Raw genomic sequence first — 27377 nt, forward strand, 5'->3', positions numbered from 1 at the left:
CTCTTTACATGGAAACATTAAAACGTTATATATTTTTTATAGGGGAGTGAAAAATGAAAAACGCAAAAATGAAAAAGGGCCTCAGCGTTGAGAGGTTAAAAGATCATACAATACAATCTCTTAATTCAAACCACACAGGGTGCATTTTATCTTAAACTGAAGTGTATTATGTGAGCTACCATGCTATCCCTAAAATATTATACACTATATTATAATAGTTTATACAGAGATGCCCACCTATAACTGATTATGTAACTCATTTACTGCAATGTGAATGTTTTCTGTGTATATATTAATATATATTTTATAATAATCTGTAGTTAACAATTTCCTATAGTATCAAGTTGTATCATATTGTATCGTATTTGATGTTAAAATTATTGAGCGTACATCTCCAATACATTTTTGGGGGGCTCCAAGTAATGTGTGTAGTGAAAAGTGAAACTTCCTGAACTAGCCTCATGAAAAAAAATGGAAAAGGGCCTGGAGTTGGATTACAAAAGAGTAGGCCAGGTTTTCCAAACAGCTGAACTTGTAGAATGTGCATACAAATGTGCAGACTTAGGACTGCCTCATATGAACCTGCTAGACCCATTAAGACCAGACTGTGTGCTGACATGGACCAAGCACAGTGCAATGTGGGTTCCTACATCATAGTGAAATATGATGCTTGGAGTCCCTGCTTGCTGGCGGAAAAGCTGTTTCATTGAATATTTCACTGTGATGCAACTGCATTGTGTTCAGTCACAGTCTGTGTTTAGATACTTTTGAGAATGGTACCTCTGGCAGATTTTACTGCACCAATTAATAGGAGCTGCAACTTATGACTAGACATTTAGACTAGTCTTAAATTTTTTTTGATTATTAATAGAGATGAGCGAGCATACTCGTCCGAGCTTGATGCTCGTTCGAGTATTAAGGTACTCGAAACGGCTCGTTGCTCGGACGAGTATTTCCCCTGATCGAGATCGAGCATTTAATTAAAAATACACAGTGAAGAACAGTGAAGAATAGAATAAAAACAGTGAACACAGGATCATTTAAGTGAAAAACACAGAGAAAAGCACAGTGGAGAATAGATTACAGATGTTCGGCACATCTGCTTACTTGTCGGGAGATACGCGCGGAACAAAATAGTATGTGAAGAACACATTGAAGAACTCGGGGAGCAGCACAGAGACACCAGGGAGCAGCACAGAGACACCGGGGAGCAGCACAGAGACATCGGGGGAACAGCAGCAGCGCGGAGACACCGGGGGCACAGCAGCACGGAGACATCGGGAGCACAGCAGCACGGAGACATCGTGGGCACAGCAGCACGGAGACATCGTGGGCACAGCAGAACGGAGACATCGTGGGCACAGCAGCACGGAGACATAGTGGGCAAAGCAGCACGGAGACATCGTGGGCACAGCAGCACGGAGACATCGTGGGCACAGCAGCACGGAGACATCGTGGGCACAGCAGCACGGAGACATCGTGGGCACAGCAGCACGGAGACATCGTGGGCACAGCAGCACGGAGACATCGTAGGCACGGCAGCACGGAGACATCGTGGGCACAGCAGCACGGAGACATCGTGGGCACAGCAGCACGGAGACATCGTGGGCACAGCAGCACGGAGACATCGGGGAGACTTAAGTGGAAGAAGAGCAGCGGATCCCGGGAGAGCGTATCTCCCGACAAGTAAGCAGATGTGCTGAACATCTGCAATCTATTCTTCACTGTGTTTTTCACTGCGTTTTTCACTTAAATGATCCTGTGTTCACTGTTTTTATTCTATTCTTCACTGTTCTTCACATCTGCTAACTTGTCGGGAGATAATATACGCGCGGAACAGTGAAGAATAGATTGCAGATGTTTGCATACATCTGCTAACTTATCAGAAGACATTCTTTTTCAATTAAATAACACATTTTATTCCCGACCCATGGTCCCTTTGAAAAATGCTCGGGTCTCCCATTGACTTCAATGGGGCTCGTTATTCGAGACGAGCACTCGAGCATCAGGAAAAGTTCGTCTCGAATAACGAGTACCCGAGCATTTTAGTGCTCGCTCATCTCTAATTATTAAAATTGTGCCACATGCAATGCTATTTCTCCTAGAAAACAGATTCTGAGCAGATACTTTTACAGCATGCCCGGGCGACCAGAAGAGCACATGTCAGAGTGCTGGAGAGCCCTAATACTGTTTAAGAATGATATAAAAGTGAATTTCTTAGAGCCCATTTATGTGGAAAGTACGTATTACAGAGCTACTTTAAACTCAACTTGTAAAATTATTTATCGGATGGAAATCATAGCATATGACTAGGGTAAATAAATATTTTTCCAATAAAGAAATGAGGACACATTTCACAAATGAAGATATGAGGATAACTGAACTATTTACCTACATTGCATTTCATATCACTGAGTCAATCTTTCAATGCATTTCTATTAAATGGTTCACATGTCATGTGTTGGTAAATAGGGAAATTCTATACTTCACATCTTATCACATAAATCTATCTCATGACTAAATTACCATTTAAATTCACTTGATTGTGTGTTTTCTGTTCCATGTCAATAAATTTTGGTGATGGGTCACCTAGCCTAATCTTTCCTATTACACAAATCACTTTATAGGCTCTATTCCGCCCATAAATCACTTTTGTCAGTAAATCATATATTGACTGCCAAGGACAGAGAGTATCAGCAGCCAACATCTGTCAGCTATCTTTAAGTAGAAGATGAAAGCATACTACTCATATTGTGCATGAAGATTAGTTCTTAACCTTCCTCTAGTGTTAGCTTTCTGTTACTCTTGCTTATGTTAACGGGTCGGTTTTGACCCGTGTCTTAAATCACCCCTAGGATACCCTAAAAACAGTTATTAATGATCCAATTTTTTTCTTACCTCTTAGTTACCTTGTTATGGTTTCTCATTCATGGAAGGATTGATTTTAATATTTTTGTTCTGGCCCCCGGGCCTTTCATTTGAGAGCGTACCCTTCATTTTCAATATAAAAATATTGTAAAATGAATCTCAAGAGAATAAAAGGTTTGTTATATTAACTGACTATTACTGAAGGGTTTTAGAACACATTTCTTAAATGTAAAAAATATACACATATATATATTTTATATTATTAACTATACTAACATCTATGGTGTTACGGGTCCATTTTGACCCATATCTAACTACTTTATAAAAAAGGCAAAAAACTGATTTTTTTACTATAGAACTTTGATACAAATAAAAGATGAAAGTTATATTAACATTAATAGCAATAATAATAAAAAGTAGCTTTTCTACTGGTGGTGTCTGTAAATACAAACTTTGAAGAAAGTGAAGCCCTGTCCTTTATCTGCAACAATTCAGCGGACAGCTCAGGTTTGTTTTTTTTCCACTGTGCCCACCCTAGTGATTTCCCAAGGTCATAGCTGATAAAAAAATTGTCACAAGTAATGTTGTGACCCTGCAGTCCAGCAGTCATATCGAGGACTACACGTTTTCCTTGCTTTTTCTCAGGGATGACGCTTGCAGACTTGCCTGTGTAAATCTGTAGATTCCATGCATAGCTAGTTTTTGCATAAAAGGCTGCCCAGATTTTTAGGCAGTATTTGCCTGGCTTACTTGGCATGTATTGCTGGAAGGGGCATTTTCGTCTATTGTCACCTCTGGCCCTGGGTTGAACATCAGTGGAAGGAGCTGCACCCATTTCTCCCAAACATCCCTGATGGGAGCAAGTTTGTCAGATGTTGTTCTGGTGTCTCTGTTGTCAAATCTGAGGACTCTTGATATCATCTGAAACTTCTGAAGTGACATTGTTGCCCGGAAAATAATCCTGCCTGTCGATGCATCCCAGAGATTATCAGTGGCCTCTTTGCAGGATTTGTACACTCCAGCAAGGAGAAGAATGCCAATGTAGGTATCCAGGTCATCATCATGAAGGTCATTCCACATGTTGCCGTGGACTTTTTTTCCTTCAAGGTTTGTCATAGCAATAATGACTTTTTTTATTGACAATGGCAATCAAAACATGTCTTGATGTCACTTACTCTTGTCACAGCAAACTTTGTGATCCGAGGAATCATTTTTATGACATTTGCAGCATCTGCCCTGCCATGTACATCTGGAGGTATTGAGCTCAAAATGATCTTGCCACTTTTGGATTTGAATCTTTCAGCGGGAGCAGCTTCAGCACCGGTGACCTCCTCATCAGATTGATCAGAACTGTCTATGTCTTCTGGTTGATACTCCACATCATCTTCCTCCTTGGAAACCTGTTCATCTGTATCAGTTTGCTGTTGTGTGTCCTCTGATTCATTATCATCCAAGATATAATCCGGAATGTGGCTTGCATCTAATCTTCTCCTCATTGTTGCATGGTGTAAACTGAAGATGTATACACTGCAAAGTACCAAATGTAAGCTGATTTGGCCATACATGCCTGGCCATGTCCCTAACTGAAGTTGTTGGAGGTAGAGCTGGCTGTCGGCTATTGGTTTACATTGTGTTTATGAGTTCAGTTTTGGGACTTATTATTGTTTTTTTTACTATTATATTAGTCCTGTGTCGAAATTGACCCCAACAACACAAATGTTATAATTTTAATAAGAGCATTTTACAATTTAGTAAAATAGTTTTATTTTATTGTATTTTGTTTATAAATAAGTTACTGACAAAGTGAAAAAGTCTTGATGCAATAAACAAATGTAGAATTTGTATGCATTTAAAACCTAAAACGGCCCGGCCACGACCCTAACACTAGAGGAAGGTTAAAGCATTCAAAGAGACCTGTCCCCAAGTACAAAACACTAAATGGCAATTTGAAGAATTATTCTTACAGTTGGAATTAGCTCCTGGAAGCCAAGAGGGTGGTAACAATTTATTTTAGAACAGCACTGGGAGACATGCCCACAGAGAAAATAAAAAGTTACTGCCTCTTGATGTAAACTAGGGAATATATCTTTCAAAAATTATTTTTAAAAATCTTTTGAAGGATTTATTGAAAACGCATACACCAAATTGATGGAGAGCATCACATCAAGAGATATCTTCTATAGCAACCTAGAAACACATAAACCATCAATAAAATTATAATATATTTACCATGCAGAGGCAGAGGCAAATGAGGAAAAATTGTATATTAACACATGCCCATTTGCTGAAATATGTTATCATTTTTATATGTACCCCAAATCATATAAAATAATGTAATTTGCTGTATAAAAGCTCCAACTATTCAGTTTCCTTCTTCTGTGAGACACAGTAGTGCATATCGTTCAACAATTTTAGATTCTCAAAAAATATTCAAGAAATGTTCAGAATAAGATTTAAAACAAAATGCACAGACATGAAACTAAGAAAGCTATTGAATTGAATGAAATTTTCCTTTTGTATTCCTATTTTGCTCTCAGGCATAAAGGAGTCCTTTGTGAACAGAACTCTATATGGCATATATAATCACTTAATAAAAAACAGAATCATTCCATTATAAATTCCATTCTAAACTGCTCTGCAACTCCTACCAAAATGGTATCTATTCTGTACCCAACTTCCTATTTTAGGGGACTCCGTTGGTTATGCATATCAGTGATAACATATCTAAAGGAACTGTAAAACCACAGGAACGATTTTTCTATTTCCCTTTTTGTACTCTTTATATTGAAAATCTATACTCATATTGTAATCAAAACTATGAAGATAATATTTATTATATTATAAATATAAGTCAGGGGCTCCTCTATAGACCAATAAATGTTTAGAGACTGTGTGCATGGCTAAGATAGAGCAAAATGATTTTTTTATTCAATTGGAACCATAATAGAAAATTGCCTAATATATCAAGATCAAGGATCACAGGAACCAATGCGTTTTGAGAATTTAGGCTCATTTGCCATTAGTAAGACCCTAGTCTAAGTTCCTAGGGAAGAAGGGGCCAAAAGACCTTTCAAAATGTCAAAGAGGGGACATGGGAAGGAGGGGGACATGAAAAGAAAGAGGACATGATGGTGCCGCTGTGTGAGAAGGAGGGAACAAGGGAATGTGGGCTGTGGGATAATGATGAATGCATATGGAGACAGGACGTGTGATAAGTTGGGGTACATGGGGGGGGGGGCAGGGACCAATAAATATTAATTTGATCTGGGATCTGTATTTACAGAGGTCTGATATGTATTATGTATTTAGGAAGTCTGTAATTATTATTGGTTTAATCTGTGGTCTGTATTTATATTGTGGTCTGTACAAACGCTGTGGTCGGCCTAAGGTCTACACAGCATATAAAGGGTATTTTTTTTAATACAATGGATGAATAGATTCTGTAGCTTGGAAAAAGGTATGGAGCAGGATGAAAACAAAGAATCAAAAAGGTCTATTTTACAATACGATATCTGTATATGTATGGAGGCACTACAATTAAAGAGAACCCGTCAGGCAAAATAACCCCCCTAAACTAAATATATTTTCATAAACTGCTATTAGAAAGCATTGCCTCTATCCCTTCATTGTCCCTCTACATGCCTGTAAACTTAAGCAATGAGGTCCTAAAGCTGTATGCAAATGACCTGTGAAATGTCCAATGAGTCATTAGCATATTCAAGCTGTCCAGCTTATTCATGAGTGGGAGGTACAGCCACACCCCCCAGTGCTTGACTGACAACCTGTATAATGATGTGAGGCTGTATAATGATGTGCTTCCTGGTGCTGGCGCCCCCTGCAGCCTGTGTGTGTATAAGAGAGATACAACAGCTCCAGGATGCAGCCATGTTATAGCAGAACATGTCAGGTAATTGTGTAGCTGATGTCTGTCTCTGTGTATTAAGAGGATGCAGCATGTCAGCAGAAGCAGCACACACCAGCCATGCTTTACTATACATTACACACAGACATGAGCAGGGGGAGGAGAGGGGAGGGGTAACAGGGGTGACATCACTGCCTCTGACCATGTGACCAGCCTCATTTACATAATAGAGAAAAGATGATTTTACAATGATTAATGTATGAAATAACTAGATAAAGGCTGTGATGGGATCCTTGTGAGCTGCTTCAACAGGTAGTAGTGACAGGACTAGTGACACAGACCTGATGACAAGTGTCCTTTAAGTAGAATCACTAAAGAAGCACCATAATTATTGAAATTAAGATTGAGAGGCCTATCAGATTTTATGCCCAGGGACTTCTACCAACTTCGATCTGTCTTTTCCTGGTTAACCTGTCAAGCATATTTGAAGGAACTGTTCAGCAAAACATTTGACCCAAAGTAATTGGAGATACTGTTTCTTGAAGCTGAATGTATCTTTTTGATGTAGCTAATAAAAATGTGTAGAAAAAATACCATTCATTCCATTTCAATTTAATTTGGTTTCTGTTAAATTTGGTTATGCACAAAATGTATTGTGAGCTTGTGTCTCATGATTGACAGCTGCATTGAACTTACAGTAAGCCGCATTACATTAATGCATTTTGTTGATAATTCATTACAAAATTGTTTAGTAGCTGTATAGTATATTGTTAACATAATAGTGTCACTAAAAAGTAATTTTGTAATGGATTATAATCTTCACGGCCACACTTCCAACAAGAGTCCTCTTAATTTTACTTGGAGCTAGAATTTTGGACTAGAATAATGTCACACATGGGATCACATTTATCAGAACAGTGCAGTCTGTACTATGGGCAGTTTTCCTGTGGAGTGTGAAGAGTGCGCCAGATACATGAATTGTGGTGTACATTTTACATGAATCTGGCACCTGCTGAACTGCTCTGGCAGAAAGCACCATTTTTTTGGTACAAGTTGTTCATGCTGCAGAATTGTGGTTGGAGAAAATTGTGGCGCATGGTCCGTCTAAGCAATAACACGCCCCTTTTGGTGCACATTTTTCCTGTTTTGCCAGACACAGTGAAGCCGCGACACAAAACTGGAGCTGACACCATATAAATACATGTGCAATCGATTCGGTTCTTTCTAGTGGAAAGTCAGACAGAAAATGTGGGCAATGGTTTTATCATTGTCCCTCTTTAAAATACAAGAAACAAAACAAAATATTTTGTATGAGAAAAAAAATTGTAAAATAATGAATGTGGTGCAGATCATGTAGGTCACATTGGACCAGCAAGCTGCTGACTTAAACTCAGTAAATCTCCTACTTGCTATGCTCAGAGGAATAGATGCCACTTTTTTAGTCTCTTTGGTTTCTATCTTGAGAAATTGAAAAGCAATATGTGTCATTAATAATACACAAACCTTACTCTTTTGTAGTTCCTTGTGTACAATATGAATTTCCTTTGGTGGAATGATGTATGTATGATCTTACACTCAGAAACTGTGACCAAAATAAGCCTTTTTAAGTTTAAGTTTTCTTGTATAAATGGTGCAAATTATTTTCACTTGGATAGTATGCCCATGTGGAAAGATTCTTCCCACACCAAGACTATCACGTCCAGCTTCTGGCACCAGCTCACGAACTGAGCTGGCACCAGAAGCAGGGAGTGTCAGCTGTATTTCAGCTTGACCACAGCCTTTATACACTGCGGTCAAGGATCCGATACTCTTCAGGGCAGCCCCGAGGTTTGCCAAGTTCAGGGCAGTCCCCTTCTGGGTCTGTCTATAAACTGTCTGTGCATACCTCTGCATTAGTATTCTAGTGCAGTGTCTTGGATTTGAACCAGCGATATCAGAGCATCCAAGGTTATGTAAAGTAAGTGAAAATATAAGTTTAAAATATTATTAAAATAAATAAAAAATAAATAAAATATAAGCTCCTCAAACACTATATAAAAATTATAACAAAGTATAAAAAACACAAATACTTAAAAAAATGATAAAAACACAAATACACAAAAAACATTCTGTTCCATCTGTAAAAAAAAATATTTGTTTTAACCCCTATTGAGGGGATGTAGTTTCGATAAGGGGATAATTTATGAGTCTTGCTATTATTTAGGCTTCTCACTGGGATTAAAAGTTGAGCAGGTCCCTCAAAATAGAACTGGCACCCATATTCTAAGCCTCATAACATTTGATTAAAATATGTGGATTCTTAAAATACTATGCCAACACAAAGCAGACATTTGGAAATGTAAATTCTGAATTAATTTGCGTGCTATGACTATCTGCCTCAAAAATAGAGAATTTAGAACTTTGAAAATGGAGAATCTTTTGAAATTTTTGCCACATTTTCTTTTTTTAACAACTAGACGCAAAAGAAATCATCCAAAATTGTAAACTACTTTGAAGTACAATGTGTCACGAGAAAACTATCTCAAAATTCCCTGGATATGTTAAAGCATTCCAATGCTATAACCACTTACAGTGACACAGGGCAGATTTGAAAAATGGGGCCGTGTCCTTGAGGCCAAAATAGTCCTGAAGGAGTTAATTTATAAGAGAATCGAAACAATGCTATTTATATTCATGGGACAGGATTAGCATTTTCACTGTAATAGCTGCACATAGGAACATGTTAATTCTTGTGCTGACTTGCAGTTAATCACTAACTTGTCCTAATTAAAGAAAAAAGCAGAGCAGTGACTACATACGCTACATACATTTACTACCTGGTCAATACAGGTGAAAGTTTAACATATGGCTGTGTAAAGAACACATTGTTAGCACACAGTATGTCAGTACAAGCAGTCAATAAATCAATTTTCTAGGAACACGCTGGTCTGTGGGTTATTGGATGTCTAACTTATCTGTCATGAAAGAACCAATAACAAATCACTGAGGATTAAAGGTCACAAATGAATGCATGGTGATTAACTATTTAAGTGGATGCTATTGTTTCTCTTTAACATTTTAAGCTTGCAAATCATTCTACTGTACAATGATGAGATATCTACCATCCAATTACTATGTTTACAAGGTTCTGTTAAATGTTCTTTGATTTTTGATGGGCAGAAACTAGTTTTTCTTAACATTAACATGAACAGAAAAATGTTATTTCTTTATTCTTTGTTTCCATTTTTATAAACATGGACAAAAAACAGTAAAAGTTAAATAAGTAGATTACTTTTCAGAAAATAGAGGATTGTGAATAAACAGGGTAAAATCTTCCACAGCAGCCAATCTGCATGTCTCTGATGATAGCAGAAACCACTGCCATTTTCACTGTGAGTTTCAACATTGCAATGCCCCTTAGTGCCATTCTGAAAGTGACTACTCAAGAAGTCAAACCTTCACACTCCCTTCTATAAAAGGTTGCATGAGAAATCAGAGCCAATGACGTTATGGGGAGCAGTGATCTTCAGCAAGATGGCAGGGCCCATGTGCTGCCATTTGTTTTGAAGCCACCAGCAGCTTTGCTGGCTATGGAGATGGCTCAGCCCGTGAGCCCTCTCCTTTCACTAAGTCTAAGTGGCCCTCGGTTTTCACCAGAGCCCGCTACAAAGTGGGATGGACTTGCTGCGGTCGTTCCACAAGTACAAATAGCACGCGGTGGCTGCCAAGGTAATAACACAGGAGACAGTCTGAACCCAGAGTGGAGGCAGGAGGATAGCAGTGGAAGGCACACAGGACTCACGTCAGGATTCGCAGGAGCTGGCACACAGGAACGCAGGACCACAGGGACGGACTGGCACACAGGAACGCAGGACCACAGGAACAGACTGGCACACAGGAACACAGGACCACAGGAACGGACTGGCACACAGGAACACAGGACCACAGGAATGGACTGGCACACAGGAATCACAGGAACGCAGGACTACAGGGACAGACTGGCACACAGGAGCACAGGACCACGGAACTGACTGGCACACAGGAACACAGAACAGAGACTCAGGAATGCACAGATCACAGGAATGCAGGGATCACAGGAACGCAGGAATAACAGGTGAGCTTTCTCTTCAGGAAGTTTGAAGATCCAGCAAGGGTAACAGGAAGAGGCTGGAATTTAAATCAGACCAGCGGCAATTATTGGTGCATTGGCCCTTTAAATCTCAGCAAGCCGGTGCGTGCCCACCCTAGGCGACGGGGACGTGCGCGCCGAGCCGTGGGAGCTGCAGAGGACACCGCTGGAGCCAGGGGAGGTAAGTGAGGCCGGCCACCGGACCACGGAGAGGCATGGGTGCGCCCGCGATCTGAGACAGGGATCGTGGGAGCACCTTTGACAATATCCAACAACTTGTTACTTCTTACTAACACTAGTCCTTTAAGATATTGCTGTATGATGCCAGAACTGCAAAAAGTACTACACTGGTTCTTTAAGATATTGCTGTATCATAGCGAAATAGCAAATACTAAAACTGCTTGTCATGTACCTTGCTGCTCGCTGACTGGAGCTAACTTAGGTTCAGGAAGGGAGCCTACCGGGTCTTACTGGACCGTGCTCTGACAGCTCTCTACTCTCCTGAGTGATTTTAACTGCCACCATTCATCATACATAGGCTGACGAGACACCTAGGATATATTATGTACCAATCAATAGGTAACATCTCCTAAGAGTTATGGAATTGTTAGAGCACAAGAAGTCTCGTATTAAATGGAAGTTTAATATCCAAAGGACAGTGTGTACAAATTAAAAGCATTATTATACAAATAGGGTGACACATTAAACAGACATAAAAACTCACAGTTTGGTAACATATAATGAGATAAAGAAAACAGAGCTTAAAACAATATATGATGTTTTAAGTCTCGTGCCTAGGGAAGCAAAAAAGGTCTGATCAATCTGTCCACGAGAGACCCCCAAAGAATGATAATTTTTAGATGGAGACTTTCATCTAAATAGATTCTAAGATTCACTGATCAGTCCCCCTGCTTGTGATGACACCAGGGTGCATGGCATTCATAATTGCCTTTCATTACTAGGAGCTATAAATAAACCTTGTATGCCTCCTAATATTTCTTGGCTGATATCTTGCTCTGTGGGCATCCTATAAACTTGGTTTTGATTCAGCTTTTCCCTCATAATGCCCCGCACATGCATACTAGGCATTATGATTTTAGTTGTAATAGTTTAAGAATTAAGGTAATTACTTCCTGTTGTAGTAAAGTCGTCTCTTAGCTGTTGACATAGGAACTGCAGAAGCCAGCTGGTAATTATGAAGGACATTGGTGAAGCTTAAATATGGATTATGCCACATTTTCCTTTGATCTATAAATCAAGATGGGGACTTGTGAGTAGCCTATAACCCATACTTGAACTGGTGAAATGATGTAGAGAGGTTCTTCTCACCACCCCATTAATTTTATGAGGGGGTATGTGTGAGCACTGCTGGGCTGTCCTGACCTCCAGCCTGTATTTAGAATAGCAGAAGAATTTTCAGAGTCTCTCTCTCAAAATTTAGATCTTATCACCACACTGCTCCTTTAAAGTATTGATGTATGATCCTTAAAAAAGCTAATTAGTACTATAAATGGTTCTTTTAAAGTATTGCTGTATGATGCAGGAAATGCCAATAGTACTAACACTGGCCCTGAACTATGAGTAGCAACATGCAGTTTCTTTAGAGTGCCCTAAAAAGGGCAATCATTTCAGATTTTCTCCTTTCCTAATCACAGCAGCCTGTACCTGCCTGTCTGACTGAACCTATCAAGAGCAGAAAGCTATCGCTGTCTCTTGTCTGTAAAGGGACCTGGACATGTGACCATGCCTCTTATACAGCAGGGTCACATGTCCCACCTAGCCAACACCGCCATGCTAAATGTGGGTATAGCTTTCTAAGGAGTCATGGGTGCTGAACCCGCCATGTTCGTTACTGACCCAAACTTTGCAGCTCTGGTCCGCTCATCCCTAGCCATGACCATAATGACCCAAACTATACAACCATAATTTTGTTTTCCCACATTAAGAAATTGTTAAGAAAAAGGTAACTACAAGAATTGTTGTTACCAAATAAGACATTACAGAAAGAAAACCATCAGGTTTCACCAACAAAATAAAAAAAAATATCTTACACAAAGTTGTAGGAAAATAAAAGGTAGTAGAAAAGCATATAATATGTGTATAAATGTACCTGAAAACTGTTTTACTGTGCAAAAGAAGAAAAATGTCAGAAAATCTATAAAATTTTTGATAATGCTGTAAATATATTGGTCCTGAGAATATAGGGTTTGGTGCCTTAATACATCTGCATATCATGATATCACTGGAGCAATATTCTGTAGAGACTTCTTATAGTGTAAGGAAAGGTCATAGATCTGTTAGACAATTTGTTAATGAAGCAGGTTGTCAAAAATACCCAAACATACTGTACAAAACACATCATGAGGAGTTTAATAAAATAAGTGTTATGATAAATTTATTGAAAGGTGATAAAACACATACATCAGGGGAAAAGCATTTTCCATTGCTCCAGAAATTGATGGAATTGGCTTTTTGATGTATGGGAAACTCACACTTTCGACCTTTCGCCTGTGTATTTCTTTTTCCTCTTGATTCCTCTCTGTTTGGATCTATAATTGTAGTTTGGACACATCTGATTCTAGTTATTTTATGTATTTTCTAAGATGCTATATTTCTCAGCTATGGGATTAGCTGCTTAGAACTTTACCTCCTAGTATATTGTGAATTAGAGGTTTTGCTTGAAGTCCCTGGTCTTCAGTGTACAACCTGCAATATTTTTATATGGCAATTATAATACTAGTGTTTTCTTTGGGGATTTCAAGTCCCTTCTGGCTCCGGAGAATGTTAATGACTATTATCTAAGCATAATGTAATGTCTTTGTTTTAAGATAAGATATTGTTCATAACATGCACAAAACACTACATATTGCTGCTGCCATCTCTCAAAACTGAACTTGTCCTTTAAATAAAGACGACGCATTCTAAAAAAAAACAAAAATCATTTTATTGCTTTATACATATTATATTATGTGTATAATATTGAGGACTTATGATACAAAAGGATAAAAAGATGTTCTTTTTTATTTGTAGAGTTTCCAATGTACTTGGTTTAATATATTATACTTTGAAAAGAAACACCATAGTTACAACCTGTTGCAGCTTGGCCTTGAAACCTTTGAGATTATTTTTACATATTCTTTTATGAGACTTGTCTAATGATCTGACTAGGTTAAATAGAGCTGCACAAAAGTAGCTTGACCTTCTTGAAGTGTGTGACAACTCAAGACATGTACATCTTAGGAAATAATGTAGTCGCAGCTGGCCTTGATGAAACACTCATAACTCAGTCACAAATCCTACTCCTTCAACTAAATTATTAGTGGCTGCCACTGGAGAATGTGAACACGGATGAATTATGTATGGAATTTTGTATGTAAGAGTGCTGCTAACAAATCCATACGCAGCATTGTCTGGAGCAGTCTAAAAGGAACCCTGCACTGATCACGTCACACTCCCTATTAATATTTCATGTTTTCTGGAGGTCACAGTCATGTTTTCTACATGGATTTATCATGTTGTATCAGTTGCGTATAGGAGACAAGAATAGAAAGTGTTTCTCAAGCCCAAATCTGTTTTCAACTTATATACAGTACACCGCTTTTTATTCTAGCCAAAACAAGCGGTTAGGACGCATTAGTCATGTCAGGTATGCAGCACTGTAGAAAATAGCATTGACTAAAGATTTCTTCCCTATTTCCGTACATCTCAAACTTTTATTAATTTGCAAAAAAGGGATATCTTTTTTTAGCTTGCAACCTGCAGACTGAAATCAGATAGAAGACAAAAGAAAGGTGCTGAACATAAGCCCCGGATCACATTATTGAAAATAGAACCACATTATTTCGCCAGTTTTCTGAATGACCTTGCACTAGATAGAACATGCAAACTGCTTGCACATGTACTTATAAAGTGTCAGCACCAGTTTTGTGTAATGGCTGCACTGTGTCCGACAAGACAGAAAAATGTGTACATAAAGGGGCTTGTAAGTGTTAAGTCGGAGTTTGCACCACAACAAAGTGCACCAAAAAATTGTGCACACTTCTTGAGTAGTACAGGGGGGCCAGATTCATGAAGACCGTGCACCGGTTTTGATGAATCTTGCGCACTCTGCACAATCCACAGGCAAACTGCACATAGTACAGACTGCAATAGTTTTGATAAATGTGGGCCATTGCCTATACTTTGCAATCATTCACATTAAAAACACAAGTTTCATTGCATGTGCTCTATACCTGGAATTCCCATGTGGAATTCTCAGTGAAGCTGTCATTTTCCAAACCTTTCCAAACTTCCTTTCATATTGTTGAAACAGTATAAATTGAAATCCATTATTGCTGGCAATACTTCTATTGACATCGTAAAATTATCTACCATATAACATTTTAAATACAACTGGACTTAATTTTTTCCTGGGGCATCAATACCTAGAATTTAAAGCACATGTCTTTCCATCTCCAACCTAGTTTCATCAAGGGTGACTAAGGTAGTTGCATTTATATCCATAGTATTTGTAATGCTGCGGTACACTAAATGCTGTGCCATTCTTTTTCAATAAAGGAATGCCAGTCAGCGCTATTTCCCCTCTGTCAGCATCTGCAATATCTTTCCTCATATATCTCAATATCTCAGAAATAGACTAAATTCAAAGTCAAAGGGTTCCTAAGAATTTTGTATATCCATCAAACAGCAAACCCGGTAGAACATTGTGTCTTCCACTGTAAACAGAATCCACAATGCAGATTTGGAAGACTAACATGCTTAGTCAATTGTACTCTTCATTCGTTCTACACATGGACTTTTACCATACATTATTTTGTTATTTTTATATTCCAGTTTTTCCTCTCTTACGGATTCTAAGGTCAAGTTAATATATTGAAGCCAAATTTCTATTGCTCATGATAATGGATTTCTATAAAGCTGTAGGTAATAGGGGGAATAAATCCAAGTCCACAATTTTAATAACTAGTCAAACTGTCACTCATACCTGCAGTACAAATATGAATAGAAGTCTACTGTGCATGTGAACAAAAACACAGAGAGAAAGAAATAAAAATATAGAAAGAAAGAATTAAATTGCAACCAGTGCAAACATTTCTAGGGGGAACAAAGGTATAATATTCCACAAGTCCAAAACATGACAGAAGGAAGCATTGTCTGTCCAATAAAGCCAATGTAAACATGCATAGAATTTATGGAACATAAGGTTCTTAAATTGAATGAAAAGAATTGTGCCTATTGGGGATATAATAAGATGCAATGGGCCCGCAGTACTAAACACAAACCAAATGATGAAAAATGGAAGTGTTTCATGGTATCTGTCTTTTATAAATGATTGAGTTTCTTAATACAATACTTAAAATGAAAGGAATGGCAGTGAAATGGGAAATAATTAACAATTGCTACATTAACCTGGACTGAACACTATGGCCCAGATTTAGTATGTGCAGTTTACCTGCAGAGTGTGTCAGAAAAAGAACAGGAAACTGAGGCTACAATTTGCACAAGCTCATCGAAATTGGACAGTAGAAGATTGGAAAAACGTTGCCTGGTCTGATGAGTCTTAATTTCTGCTGCGACATTTGGATGGTAGGGTCAGAATTTGGCGTCAACAACATGAAACATGGATCCATCCTGCCTTGTATCAACGGTTCAGGCTGGTTGTGGTGGTGTCATGGTGTGGGGAATATTTTCTTGGCACTCTTTGGGCCCCTTGGTACCAATTGAGCATCGTTGCAACGCCACAGCCTACCTGAGTATTGTTGCTGACCATGTCCATCCCTTTATGACCACAATGTACCCAACATCTGATGGCCGGATAATGCGCCATGTCATAAAGCTGGAATCATCTCAGACTGGTTTCTTGAACATGACAATGAGTTCACTGTACTCAAATGGCCTCCACAGTCACCAGATCTCAATCCAATAGAGCATCTTTGGGATGTGGTGGAACGGGAGATTCGCATCATGGATGTGCAGCCGACAAATCTGTGGCAACTGTGTGATGCCATCATGTCAATATGGACCAAAATCTCTGAGGAATGCTTCCAGCACCTTGTTGAATCTATGCCACAAAGAATGAAGGCAAAAGGCGGTCCAACCCGTTACTAGCATGGTGTACATAATAAAGTGGCCGGTGAGTGTGTATATATATATATATATATATATATATATATATATATATGTATATACAGTGCTCTGTTTATTTAAGTGTGTTATGCACATATAGGGGCTCATTTACTAAGGGTCTGAATGCTGCACTTTCGTCGGGTTTCCTGAATATTTCCATTTTGCGCCAAATTGCCCTGGGATTTTGGCGCACACGATCAGATTGTGGCGCATCGGCGCCGTCTTTCATGCGACAGAAATTGGGGGCATGGCCGTCGGACAACTCGATGGATTTGGTGAATCAGCATAATTTAAAAACCGAATTGTGTCGCAAGATCAAGCACTAACATGCACCGGGAAGAAGAAGGTGAATTCCGGCAGACCTCGGCATAGCAGTGACACCTGCTGGATATCGTACCAAAAAGTTCAAGAACAAAGGGATGCAATAGTGACCCAAATGAACAAATCTTGAAATATTTATTGAATTGATACAACATACAAAGAATAAAAACATCTAAAAAATGTAACCCATGCGTTACATTAAACACTGTGCTCCTGACCGTGCTAAGCAATAGTGCAACAGTGATACTCCCCTCCACACTGCCTGTATATACTCAAATACAATAGCTCAAATGCAGACAAGAGAACAAGCTTACTCAAGAAATAATAAGAATGTACACAGGTCCCCAACCAATTGCTATAGTAACCCTAACAAATACACAGATGCATAAATAGCAACAATGTCCAGCAGCAATGGCGGAAAACAAAGTGCAAGTTCAGAATGAAACGCCGATGGAAACATTTCGAGACACTGATAATGAGAACTCCCAAAAACTGGTGTGACGCAACATATCGCGAGAGTATGCTACCACTCTCAGGAGACTGTAAGGACTCCCGTATATACTGGCAAACGGCGAAATATCGCGAGATAGCGCTTTTGCACACATGAACGCAAGTTATCGGCAGGTAGAAGATGCATCAGATATTGCGAGATTATGGTCATATCCATTCATAACTATAGTATCAAGATGGTAATAGAAGTGGCGAAGTATGCGCATGCGCTCTCCAAAGGGTAGATAGATAAATCAAACCTATTAAGATACAAAGTATCAGTCATACCAAGGTAAGTTTATAAAGACGTAAGATGCATATTATCATTGCCGAAATGGTCCTCATAAAACAGTGTGTATCGCATGTGAGAAATTACAACGAAATCAAGCGCAGAGGTCTCATAAAAAGTTCAAGTAAATTTCATGATTAATAAAATATCCGTACTATAATCAAAAAAGGCCAATCAATAATCAAAAAGTAAAAGGAGAGAAAAAGTAAACACACAAGCACACTTATAAGCACACTTACAAAGGAGTGTGCTGAGTGACAGAAAAACATGTAAATTTAAGAGTAAAAATATAAAAATTTATTTAACCATTGCACTATTACACATTAAAAGTAAAACGTGACTGCATGATCCAGGGGAGGGGAGGAGGAGAGAAAACACCCCAAAGGGACACAGAACCCCATGATTAAATAGGTTAATAAGCGTACAAGAAACTGAGGCCAAGTCAGCAAAAGAGAGCAATATCAGGCAGAATGTAAGAGGACAAATCGAACACCCCATGGTTAAGTAACAATTAATCAAAGGCAATATGCAGAAAAGAGAAGAAGAACAACACGGGAGGACAATGTAAGCATGTAAGAGGACAAGTCGACCATTCTAAGAGGTGATATCAATAAATCAAGAGCAATGCATAGGAAAAGACAAGGTAAGGGATAACTGTCTAATCCCAAAGTGTATCCGATGGCTAGATGTACTGGCAGGGTTTCTTCTCCAAAATCTTCAACGAGATGTGGAATATAGGGTCACGTCTGAGTACACGGATATTGGGCCCACCAAATTAGTGAATCCCGGCAGACCCGAATCCACGTCTGACAACACACCGCGGGATCGCGACTGGACCGGGTAAGTAAATGAGCCCCATAGTGTATGTATGCATATGTCTGTGGAGTGTATATATAAATATGTTTATTCTGAAGAATAACGTGTGGAATGGGACTGGCAGCAAGTGTTTAGACATATCAGGGCCCCTTTTCTAAGTTGGTAACAGGGATCTTGTTTCGCACTGGGGGGGCGGGGGTCACAATTTGCAGTATTTGGCGATGCAATATTAGGGGTACTAATAGGATGACACTTTTAGTGGTCCAGGATGGAGTTAACAATGTAAAAAGTGAAGAACAGAAAATAGGGCTTAGGTCCCATATCTTTTATGTCTCAAGCAATACCCCTGAATATAGCTATGCAGACACTTTACCAAATCCATTTAGATTTTAAGCTCTGTTTGAGCAGAGTCTTGTTCCTGTTTCTTGCTATTTCAATAATTAAAGTGATGCAAAATATGTCACTATGAATATAAACTAATCATATTGATAACATAGATGAAAAATATCATAGGGATATAGGTACACCTATAGGACATTCATGCATCAACATTTAAATCAGACTGCTCTCCCCTCTCACTATGCCATTTCCAAGACCAGTATTCAAGGTCAAAATTAAAAATTGGGTGAATAAGCATAAACCTGTCCGATTTACTTTAAAAAATCATGACGTTAAAGTACTATATGATGAGACGTTAGAAGAGTACACTCATCAAATTATGACAGCAAAGAAGTCTACTGCTGAATAAGTAATGAATTTTATTTGTAGTAATGTTTTCAGCAGCATCATGATCTTTCATAGAACATTGCAATTTTATATGGGTAATAAAAATGTATTTTACAATTGAATATGGTAATTATATTTAGAGATGATTGATACTTAAAACATTAACCATAATTTCATATATTAGACAGATAATAAACAGCTCTACATTTACCGTAGTTGCATTTGTTATATAACTACAATCTTCATTGATTTCTTCATTTCAGCAGATGAAAGCAACTTTTTAAGAAAGGCTCTATTCAAATTTCTTTTGTGTGCTAATCCATTTAATGAAATCTTTAAACTTTTATTAAAATAATGGTAAGGATTTGAGAGACTGCTAAGTAAAACAGCTTCAGTGCGTATTTCATCTATACAGAGGGTTTATCTTTCATGAAAACCGGAAAGTACAGCAGGTGATTTATCAAATCCTAACAATAAACCTTTGATAAACTACAAGCCAGCCCACTTTGCAAATTTGGATGACAAATTTTAAGCATCCTGCAGATGATGGCAAAACAGACATAAATTACATGGAGACAGATGAGCTTGCCAGGTAGCTTGAAGCAGTTGGTGCAGAGGTAATCAAACAGGTGCAAGTGGTGTCGGAGGAGGTAAGTACAGCTTTATTTTTTTAACAGCCCTTTAATCATACAATGCCAAAACTTAGTTAGAGGTATATGATGCTTAAGTCTGTTAAAGGGAAAATCTGAATTTAATGGATACCAGAATAATGCCAGATTGTAGCCTGCATTAAACCAAACTTAAAACATGGCAAAATGTTGATCTGATTTCTACATCATACAATATACATTTAATATCTATAGAACTCTTCTTTCTAGAAATATAAGGAATTGGTATTGGTAGCTGGTGACAGCAAATGCAATCACTTGAAGCCCTTAAAACATAATAAACAATTGACTGCGAAATGATGTTACAATATGAGCCATGGATCTTCTAGTGCTGATTGTGAGTTATTGTATCCCACTGGAATATTAATACATACGTTCTTACAATTCAAAAGCCTATTATAATAAAAGGGGTATGGCATTAAATGGAGAAAATAAATTATAAATGGAGACAAAAAATATATTGACTACAATTTGCAATTTTATCAGATGGTTGGCAAATTCTGATTCTTATTAAAGTGTGACTGAACACTGGCTACATTGAATAAGATTAATGCATGTATCCATTTTGTTCTCTGTAAACCTGTACCGCCTAATACATTTTTGGTCAGACTAAAGCAATTAGTAACAATGTGTACTACTGGCTACGATACACATTGTTGACATCACCATACAATCTACTAAGCCATGTTTCTAAGTTGATACTTAATATAGCTGTACCTTGTGCATATAGCAGGTGCATTCTTCAGATCCAAGGAAGAAAAGAGACACTTCTCTATATAATAAAGCTTTTTATTTTTAACTATTGTGCATTTCTCTTGCTGAATACAAAGTGTGTCAGCAGGTGTTTTATACTGAGCCAAGAACTGCAGGATGTTCTCCACCCTCCAGTTGTGCTATTGCTGTGAATCATTACTGGATCTGACATTCACATAACTATAGTTGCAGTATATCTATTATTAATTATTTTACAAGTAGATTATTATACTTCAATTTCTAAAAAGATACTGCAATATCTAAAAAATTAACATTCAAATGTCATATTGCCATTAGACTTACAGGCAGAATACTTGAGAAGCAATAAACAATGGTGTGTTCCAGCTCACCATCCTCCTAGTTGTTTCCCTTCAAGCATGGTCCATCCCACTGTAAGGGCTGAATAACAAATAAACCAATTCCAGCTACTGGAAAACTTAAAATTCTTCTTTATTAACGCATGTTTAAAACATCCAGGCTACAGTAAAATCCACATGTCAACGTGTTTCAAGCAGATAAACTGCTTTTCATGATGAAGAGCAGTATAACTGCTTAAAATGTCTTGATGAGTGGATTTATTGCAACCTTGATGTTTTAAATAGGCATAAATAAAGAATAATATTAGGCTTTCCAGGAGCGGGACCTAGAATATGTGAGAAGACCTGCAATTACTCATGATGTTCATTTTTGTAAATATCTGTATATCTGTATTGTACCATAACTCTAGTTTTATTCCTAGTTATTTATGAATACATTGACACCTATGCATAACTAGTTGTCAACTATCTAATTACACTGCTAGGATCAGACTGTATTAACCACAACATTCTCAAGCAACAATTAAAGAGAAAAGGTTAGAATGGGTAACACCTCCCACAATAGACAGGGTTAATATTACCATAAAAATAGATTTTTACTTCATTAATGCCTGTCACATTATATACTACATCAGGAAGACAACGTTTACTCAAGACATAAACCAAGATAAATAAGTCTAGTAACACAACCAGAGGGAAATGAGTCTAAACTCCAATACAAATGTCTGTACAAACATAAGCCAATAAGAAGTGATGTAACATGCAAAGTTAATAGACAGAAAACGGCATGTCCCAAGTGTACATAATCTAACTGCTTGAACCCTGCAGTAATGCGAAACATGTGTTGGGGGTTCCCCAGCCACATCTGATTGTATTTCAATTATTATCATTAACATTGGTATCTCTGTGTTACCCACCACTTGGGTTATACCTGTTCTTCATAGCTTAATTACTATTGGAACCTACCATTATATGCCTGCTACCTTTGCATCATTATTTCAGTTCTTATTGGCTTATGTTGGCACATTCAGACATTTGTGATGGGGTGTACACTAGATTCCCCCTGGTTGTGTTACTATACTTATTTATCTTTGATTGTGTGTTGTGTAAACATTGTCCGCCCAATGTTCCATATTATTTTACGGGTATTAATAGTTAAATTCTATGGTAATATTGTCTGTCTTTTGTCTTTAGATATATGATCGTCCTATAGGTACACATTCCTTTAACAAAAGGACTAGTAACTCCTTGTAGTTATTTATTCATTAATTCTACTGGTAATAAGGTAGGAATCTTTCAGCACAGGGGTAGCTAACCCATTTGAGTGGGCTCCCACCAAGGAATACCTATATTACCACCATGCAGTGGTAAATATATCTCCCGAACCTATATATATAAAATAAAAAATCATACATTAATAATGGCCCTGTGTACTACCTCCAATACAAGCAATGCTTCTTTATATTGCCCAGTTTTAAGCATGCACTTATACATACACATTTATCTATATATAATTAGAACAACTGCATAAATTTAAATGTACACCTACACAAAAAGCCAGACTTGAACAACCCATTCAATCAAAAATATAACATGTAAATCTTTATTGGATGTCACAATAAAGTGGAAACAGACATTTTTTTAAATGAGTTAATTACATTGAAGGGACACACAAACACCAGAGAGACATTGGCAGACAGCAACACATGGTAGCAGCAAACACATTTTGTACAATTTATACAAAGGCATATGGAGTAATCTCAATTGAAAAAAATGTGAGTCTATACATACTGTATATCCAATCCAAAGTCATAGCATAAAAGCCAGTCTTACCAAGATATTTATTGTACAGTAAAGTGCCTAGGACATTTACCTGTGGTGATGAACGCTAACGCCTACACAGATGACTGACACCCCAATGAGCATTTCGGCACACTGCCTTTATCTACATACACACTTATGTACTTTATATAAAGTCAACTTTTAAATTAACTCTTCTGTTGCCCAGGATAGCACAGGCAGCAGTAGGGACACAGAACACAGTGAAGGCACTAACACAGGCCAGCTCTCACATTAGTAGTCACTGCAACTACCAGCACTCCCCCCCCCCCCCTCATCTATATGACTGACCATACCAACAACCAAAGGAAGCTCCAGCAGGAATATGAGGGAAGACAAGAGCCCCAGTGTGTGTCCTCCCCCCTACCCACTCCTCCCATAGAGAGGGGAAATTTAACACCCTATAAGTTAAATTAAACAAGCCCAATCCCCTCAAAAAATGTGCAAATAAATGACCTTCCAAAGATTTATGATTGGATTCAGGTATGAAGACTGGCTAGGCCCCTCCAGGACCTTGAAATGCTTCCTGGCTGGAAAACCCACCCAACTTTAATGCTGCTATTGTGGGAAGGAGGTTGTTAGCCAAAATCATGTGATATATGGCCTCTTCAATGTCCCCTTCAATATGGTTCAGTCATCTTGTTCCGTTTTCAAGAAAGTACTCCCAAAGTATCATGTTCCATCCTAATGGTTCATGGTTAGAATGGTATTAATTGGATTTTATTTCTCTTCCATCAACACAGTGGAGTTGATACCAAAAACTTCTATGTTTGCCTCTTCTGACCACATGACCTAAATCTTTCTGATAGTCATTTGTGAACTTCAAATATGTTTGGACAGATGCTGGTGTGGGCAAGGGGACCTAGCAAGATTTTGATTCATGACAGCATATTGTGTTACCAATGGTAATCTTGCAGCTCTGGTCCCAGGTCTCACTTCAGATCATTGACCCGGTCCTCACATGTAACTCTAGTCTGATTCCTTACCTTTTTCAGAAGGCAAAGTCTTGCAACATCTTGAATAATCTTGCATGAAGACCCAGACAGAGAAAGATTTACAGTCATCTTGTGTTTCCAAGCTGCTTAAAATCACATGGTGCTGCTGATGTTCACTCTTCCCCTCCCATTCAGAGAGAAAGAGGGGGCACCATGTGATGTGTCCTACTTTATAAGCATACAGTGGGTTACTGTAAACAACACTCCCAACATGTCCGTACAACATATGGACAAAACAAGGTATCGATGCAGCCTAGGAGGGATTACTGCACTACTCAACCTCACAAGGCAAAAAAGAGTTAAAGTTAATTGAATCAGACAAATTTTTATCATGGACTATTTCTTAAGCTCTACTATGAATCATAATACCATAATAAGCAGTTATTCTGGACTCCAAATGGGTAAATCATTACATATGTATTTTTAGGATTGGTGGTTTATACCGACATGATTCTAAGATGTTGGTTTTATTTTCCTATATGGTTATATTTGAGGGCAAGTTAAATGTATTTTAATTATACACATTTATTTCGGTTACAATAATAACAGTAAGAATCAGGTTGGGTTTGATTGCATTTGTGCACAATGCGTACAAAAGGAAGCCTGTTTATATGCATATAATGTATACTGAATCTTCATCTATTTATTAGGCTTGTGGGGAGTTTGAGTTTTATTACATGCAATGTCCTCTAAAGGAAACCTGTTGATACATGTGGAACAATTCAATCATCCTTCCTGATGTTCATTGTAATAAAAAATTCTCCCTCCTTTAGCAGGACAAAAAGACAAAGTTTAGTTTCCAGCTACCGGTGCTTTCGCAGCTATGCCATTTGATTTATATGAAAGCGTAACCTCCCTTGGAAATAATTTTTAATATTGTGTCAGTTGGAGTGATGTGGACATTTTTCTAATATACAGTACTTTGATAAATTCAGCTTAGTTTGAAAAAAATCTAACTGTAGAGCTCCCTCCTTAAGTGCGTTCACAAGTTGAATTATATTTATTGAACAGTTTTTCCCATCAACATGAAATTCACTTGTTCAGTTCAGGTCTTTTAAATTTAAACAAAACTACACCTAAAACCACTTCAAAACTGATTGTGATGCAGTTTTAACTGCAATGTGTGAACAAACCCTTAATAGCAGCTTGTTTAGGATGTGACTGTGAGGTGAACATCATGGTTTGATCTAATCTCCTTGCATTTGTTTATTCAAATCTAAGCAGAGAGGAATTACCCTTTCTGCTCTCTCACTAGCTATAATATTCTACTGGCATTATGTTCTAATAATGATTATGTCAATCTCTGCCTAGTCTGTCATTCATTATAAAGCTGACTGTGAAAGTAAGAGACAAAGAGAGAAACTATTCTGCTTGAAAGTAATGATAATATGATACTATAGCAGAGAGAAAGCAGAAAGGACAACTCAGAGCTGTGTAAGCAACTCACCGCTTAGAGTGGTGTAAGCAACCACAGCGAGAACAGAAAGAATCCTTTGGTGTGCACTGAAATTTATGGTCCTGTGCTTGAAGTGTCTAATACTAGAGAGAAAATCTGTCATGGGAACAACTTCACAACTTCACCAGCTTCACAGAGAAGGTCAGCAATTGGATAAATCTTTAGTTCACTAAATGGAATTAAAATAGAAACCACAAAGAGTAGGCAAATCCTAAAAAATTGTGATTAAACCTTATTGATGGCTTAAACTTAATGATCCTTGCTAGACTATGTAAACCTTATTGTCTTGTAATATCCAACCCATTATTACTTGTAGCTACATATTTAAAATTTTAAGTTCAATAACAGTCATAAAATGTGATGCACTGAAGGTGATAGTAAAAGCACACAGGAGCAAAGTGGATATAAAATCAATGATACTCTAATTTAACTTATGTAAAATAACAACTGAATAAACATCGCAAAATTGTCTGCATAAATAATGTTGCAGTAAGGATGATCCAGTTCTGAAGGCGAGGTTATCAATGTGAGACTATAAAATGTGTCAAGTAGTTTTAGCTTCACAGACATATGGACAATAAATATCTGATAAATGGCTGTTTGCTGATTCTCCTTACAAGCACTCGGAAGGGAAAATAAGGTTAAAGAGAATAAGATTAATGCACATAGCAGACATCCTTTCATTGATCAACTCCCTGTGATACATGTACTCACTTAAATTTCCTCTAGTAACACTCAAGAGCTTAGATCGTCATTGAAATGTTCCCTTGCCCATACTAACTATTGCTGACATAACTGGACTTACTAAGCAATTATTCATTGCTAGTTTTTACCTTGTGTACATGAACGACCCCTGACATGTATACAAATAATTACTACTCACTGTACACAGCTCTGTATGTAATGCCTTTAATAATTAGATTTAACTTATATTTTTGTAGTTAACACAGGACTCTAATTACTACTTAGACTAATTACTGATATTTCCACAGACAATTGGTGACTCATCTACTCCCACTCACAGGTCACTGGATACAAGTTATACATGGTGTACAGTAAATTTATTAGCTATGAACTATAAAAGACTATAAATTTTCAGGTTCTGAGATATACTTTTACCTGAGTAAATTCTTCTTCTGTAAAGCAAGGAGGAATATGATGGAGCAATGTAAATAAATACTTATTATTATATGCTTTAACCCCTTCCCTCTCCGCTCCTGCTGTTAGCGCTCAGGGCCGTACTAGTACGGCGCTGAGCCAATGCCGGTCCAGCTCTGCACTGGAGCTGAGCCAGCATTGGGAATCGCATGGTGTCAGCGGTAAGTTAGCTCCGATCATGGAAGTTAACCCTTTAAATGCCGCTTTCAGCACGTCCACAGCATTTAAATGGCCGCAGGGAGATTCCCTGCTTGATCAGTGCCCCCGCAGTGTTTTCTGGGGTGCCAGTCATTGCAGGGTCTGAGCTAAGACCTCAGGGTTGTCTATTGTCTAAATACCTGTAAGGTCCTATTTCATACAGGCGCTTTCATGCAGCATAGGCTAACAGTGCTAATACACTGCAATACATCAGTATTGCAGAGTATTATAATGAACAAGCAATCAAATGATTAATAATGTATTTAAAAAGCCCCGTTACACATTACACTTACATATACATAAAAAAGTGAAAATCACCATACAAACCCCACATATGTAATATGTTCACATCTGCAATGACCTGTACAATAAAACAAAATCATTATTA

At 38.0% G+C, this 27377-nt stretch overlaps 1 protein-coding gene across 12 annotated transcripts in view; it reads right to left on the reverse strand.

The window, feature by feature from the left end:
* The window catches only part of MLIP (muscular LMNA interacting protein), a 193834-nt gene that overhangs the window by 144998 nt on the left and 21459 nt on the right, over window positions 1-27377 (reverse strand). The window contains exon 1 of one of the 12 annotated variants that reach the window (XM_072142278.1): window positions 20991-21037. The exons of 10 other annotated variants lie outside the window; for them this stretch is intronic. In XM_072142278.1, coding sequence (XP_071998379.1) covers window positions 20991-20999 — 9 coding nt within the window. In that variant the 5' untranslated portion in view covers window positions 21000-21037. Of the gene's footprint in view, window positions 1-20990; window positions 21038-27377 lie in introns of those variants that run through there. One more of the 12 variants, XM_072142269.1, reaches the window with a different exon arrangement.

The sequence above is a fragment of the Engystomops pustulosus genome, chromosome 3 (assembly GCF_040894005.1).
Source record: "Engystomops pustulosus chromosome 3, aEngPut4.maternal, whole genome shotgun sequence".
NCBI classification, from domain to species: domain Eukaryota; kingdom Metazoa; phylum Chordata; class Amphibia; order Anura; family Leptodactylidae; genus Engystomops; species Engystomops pustulosus.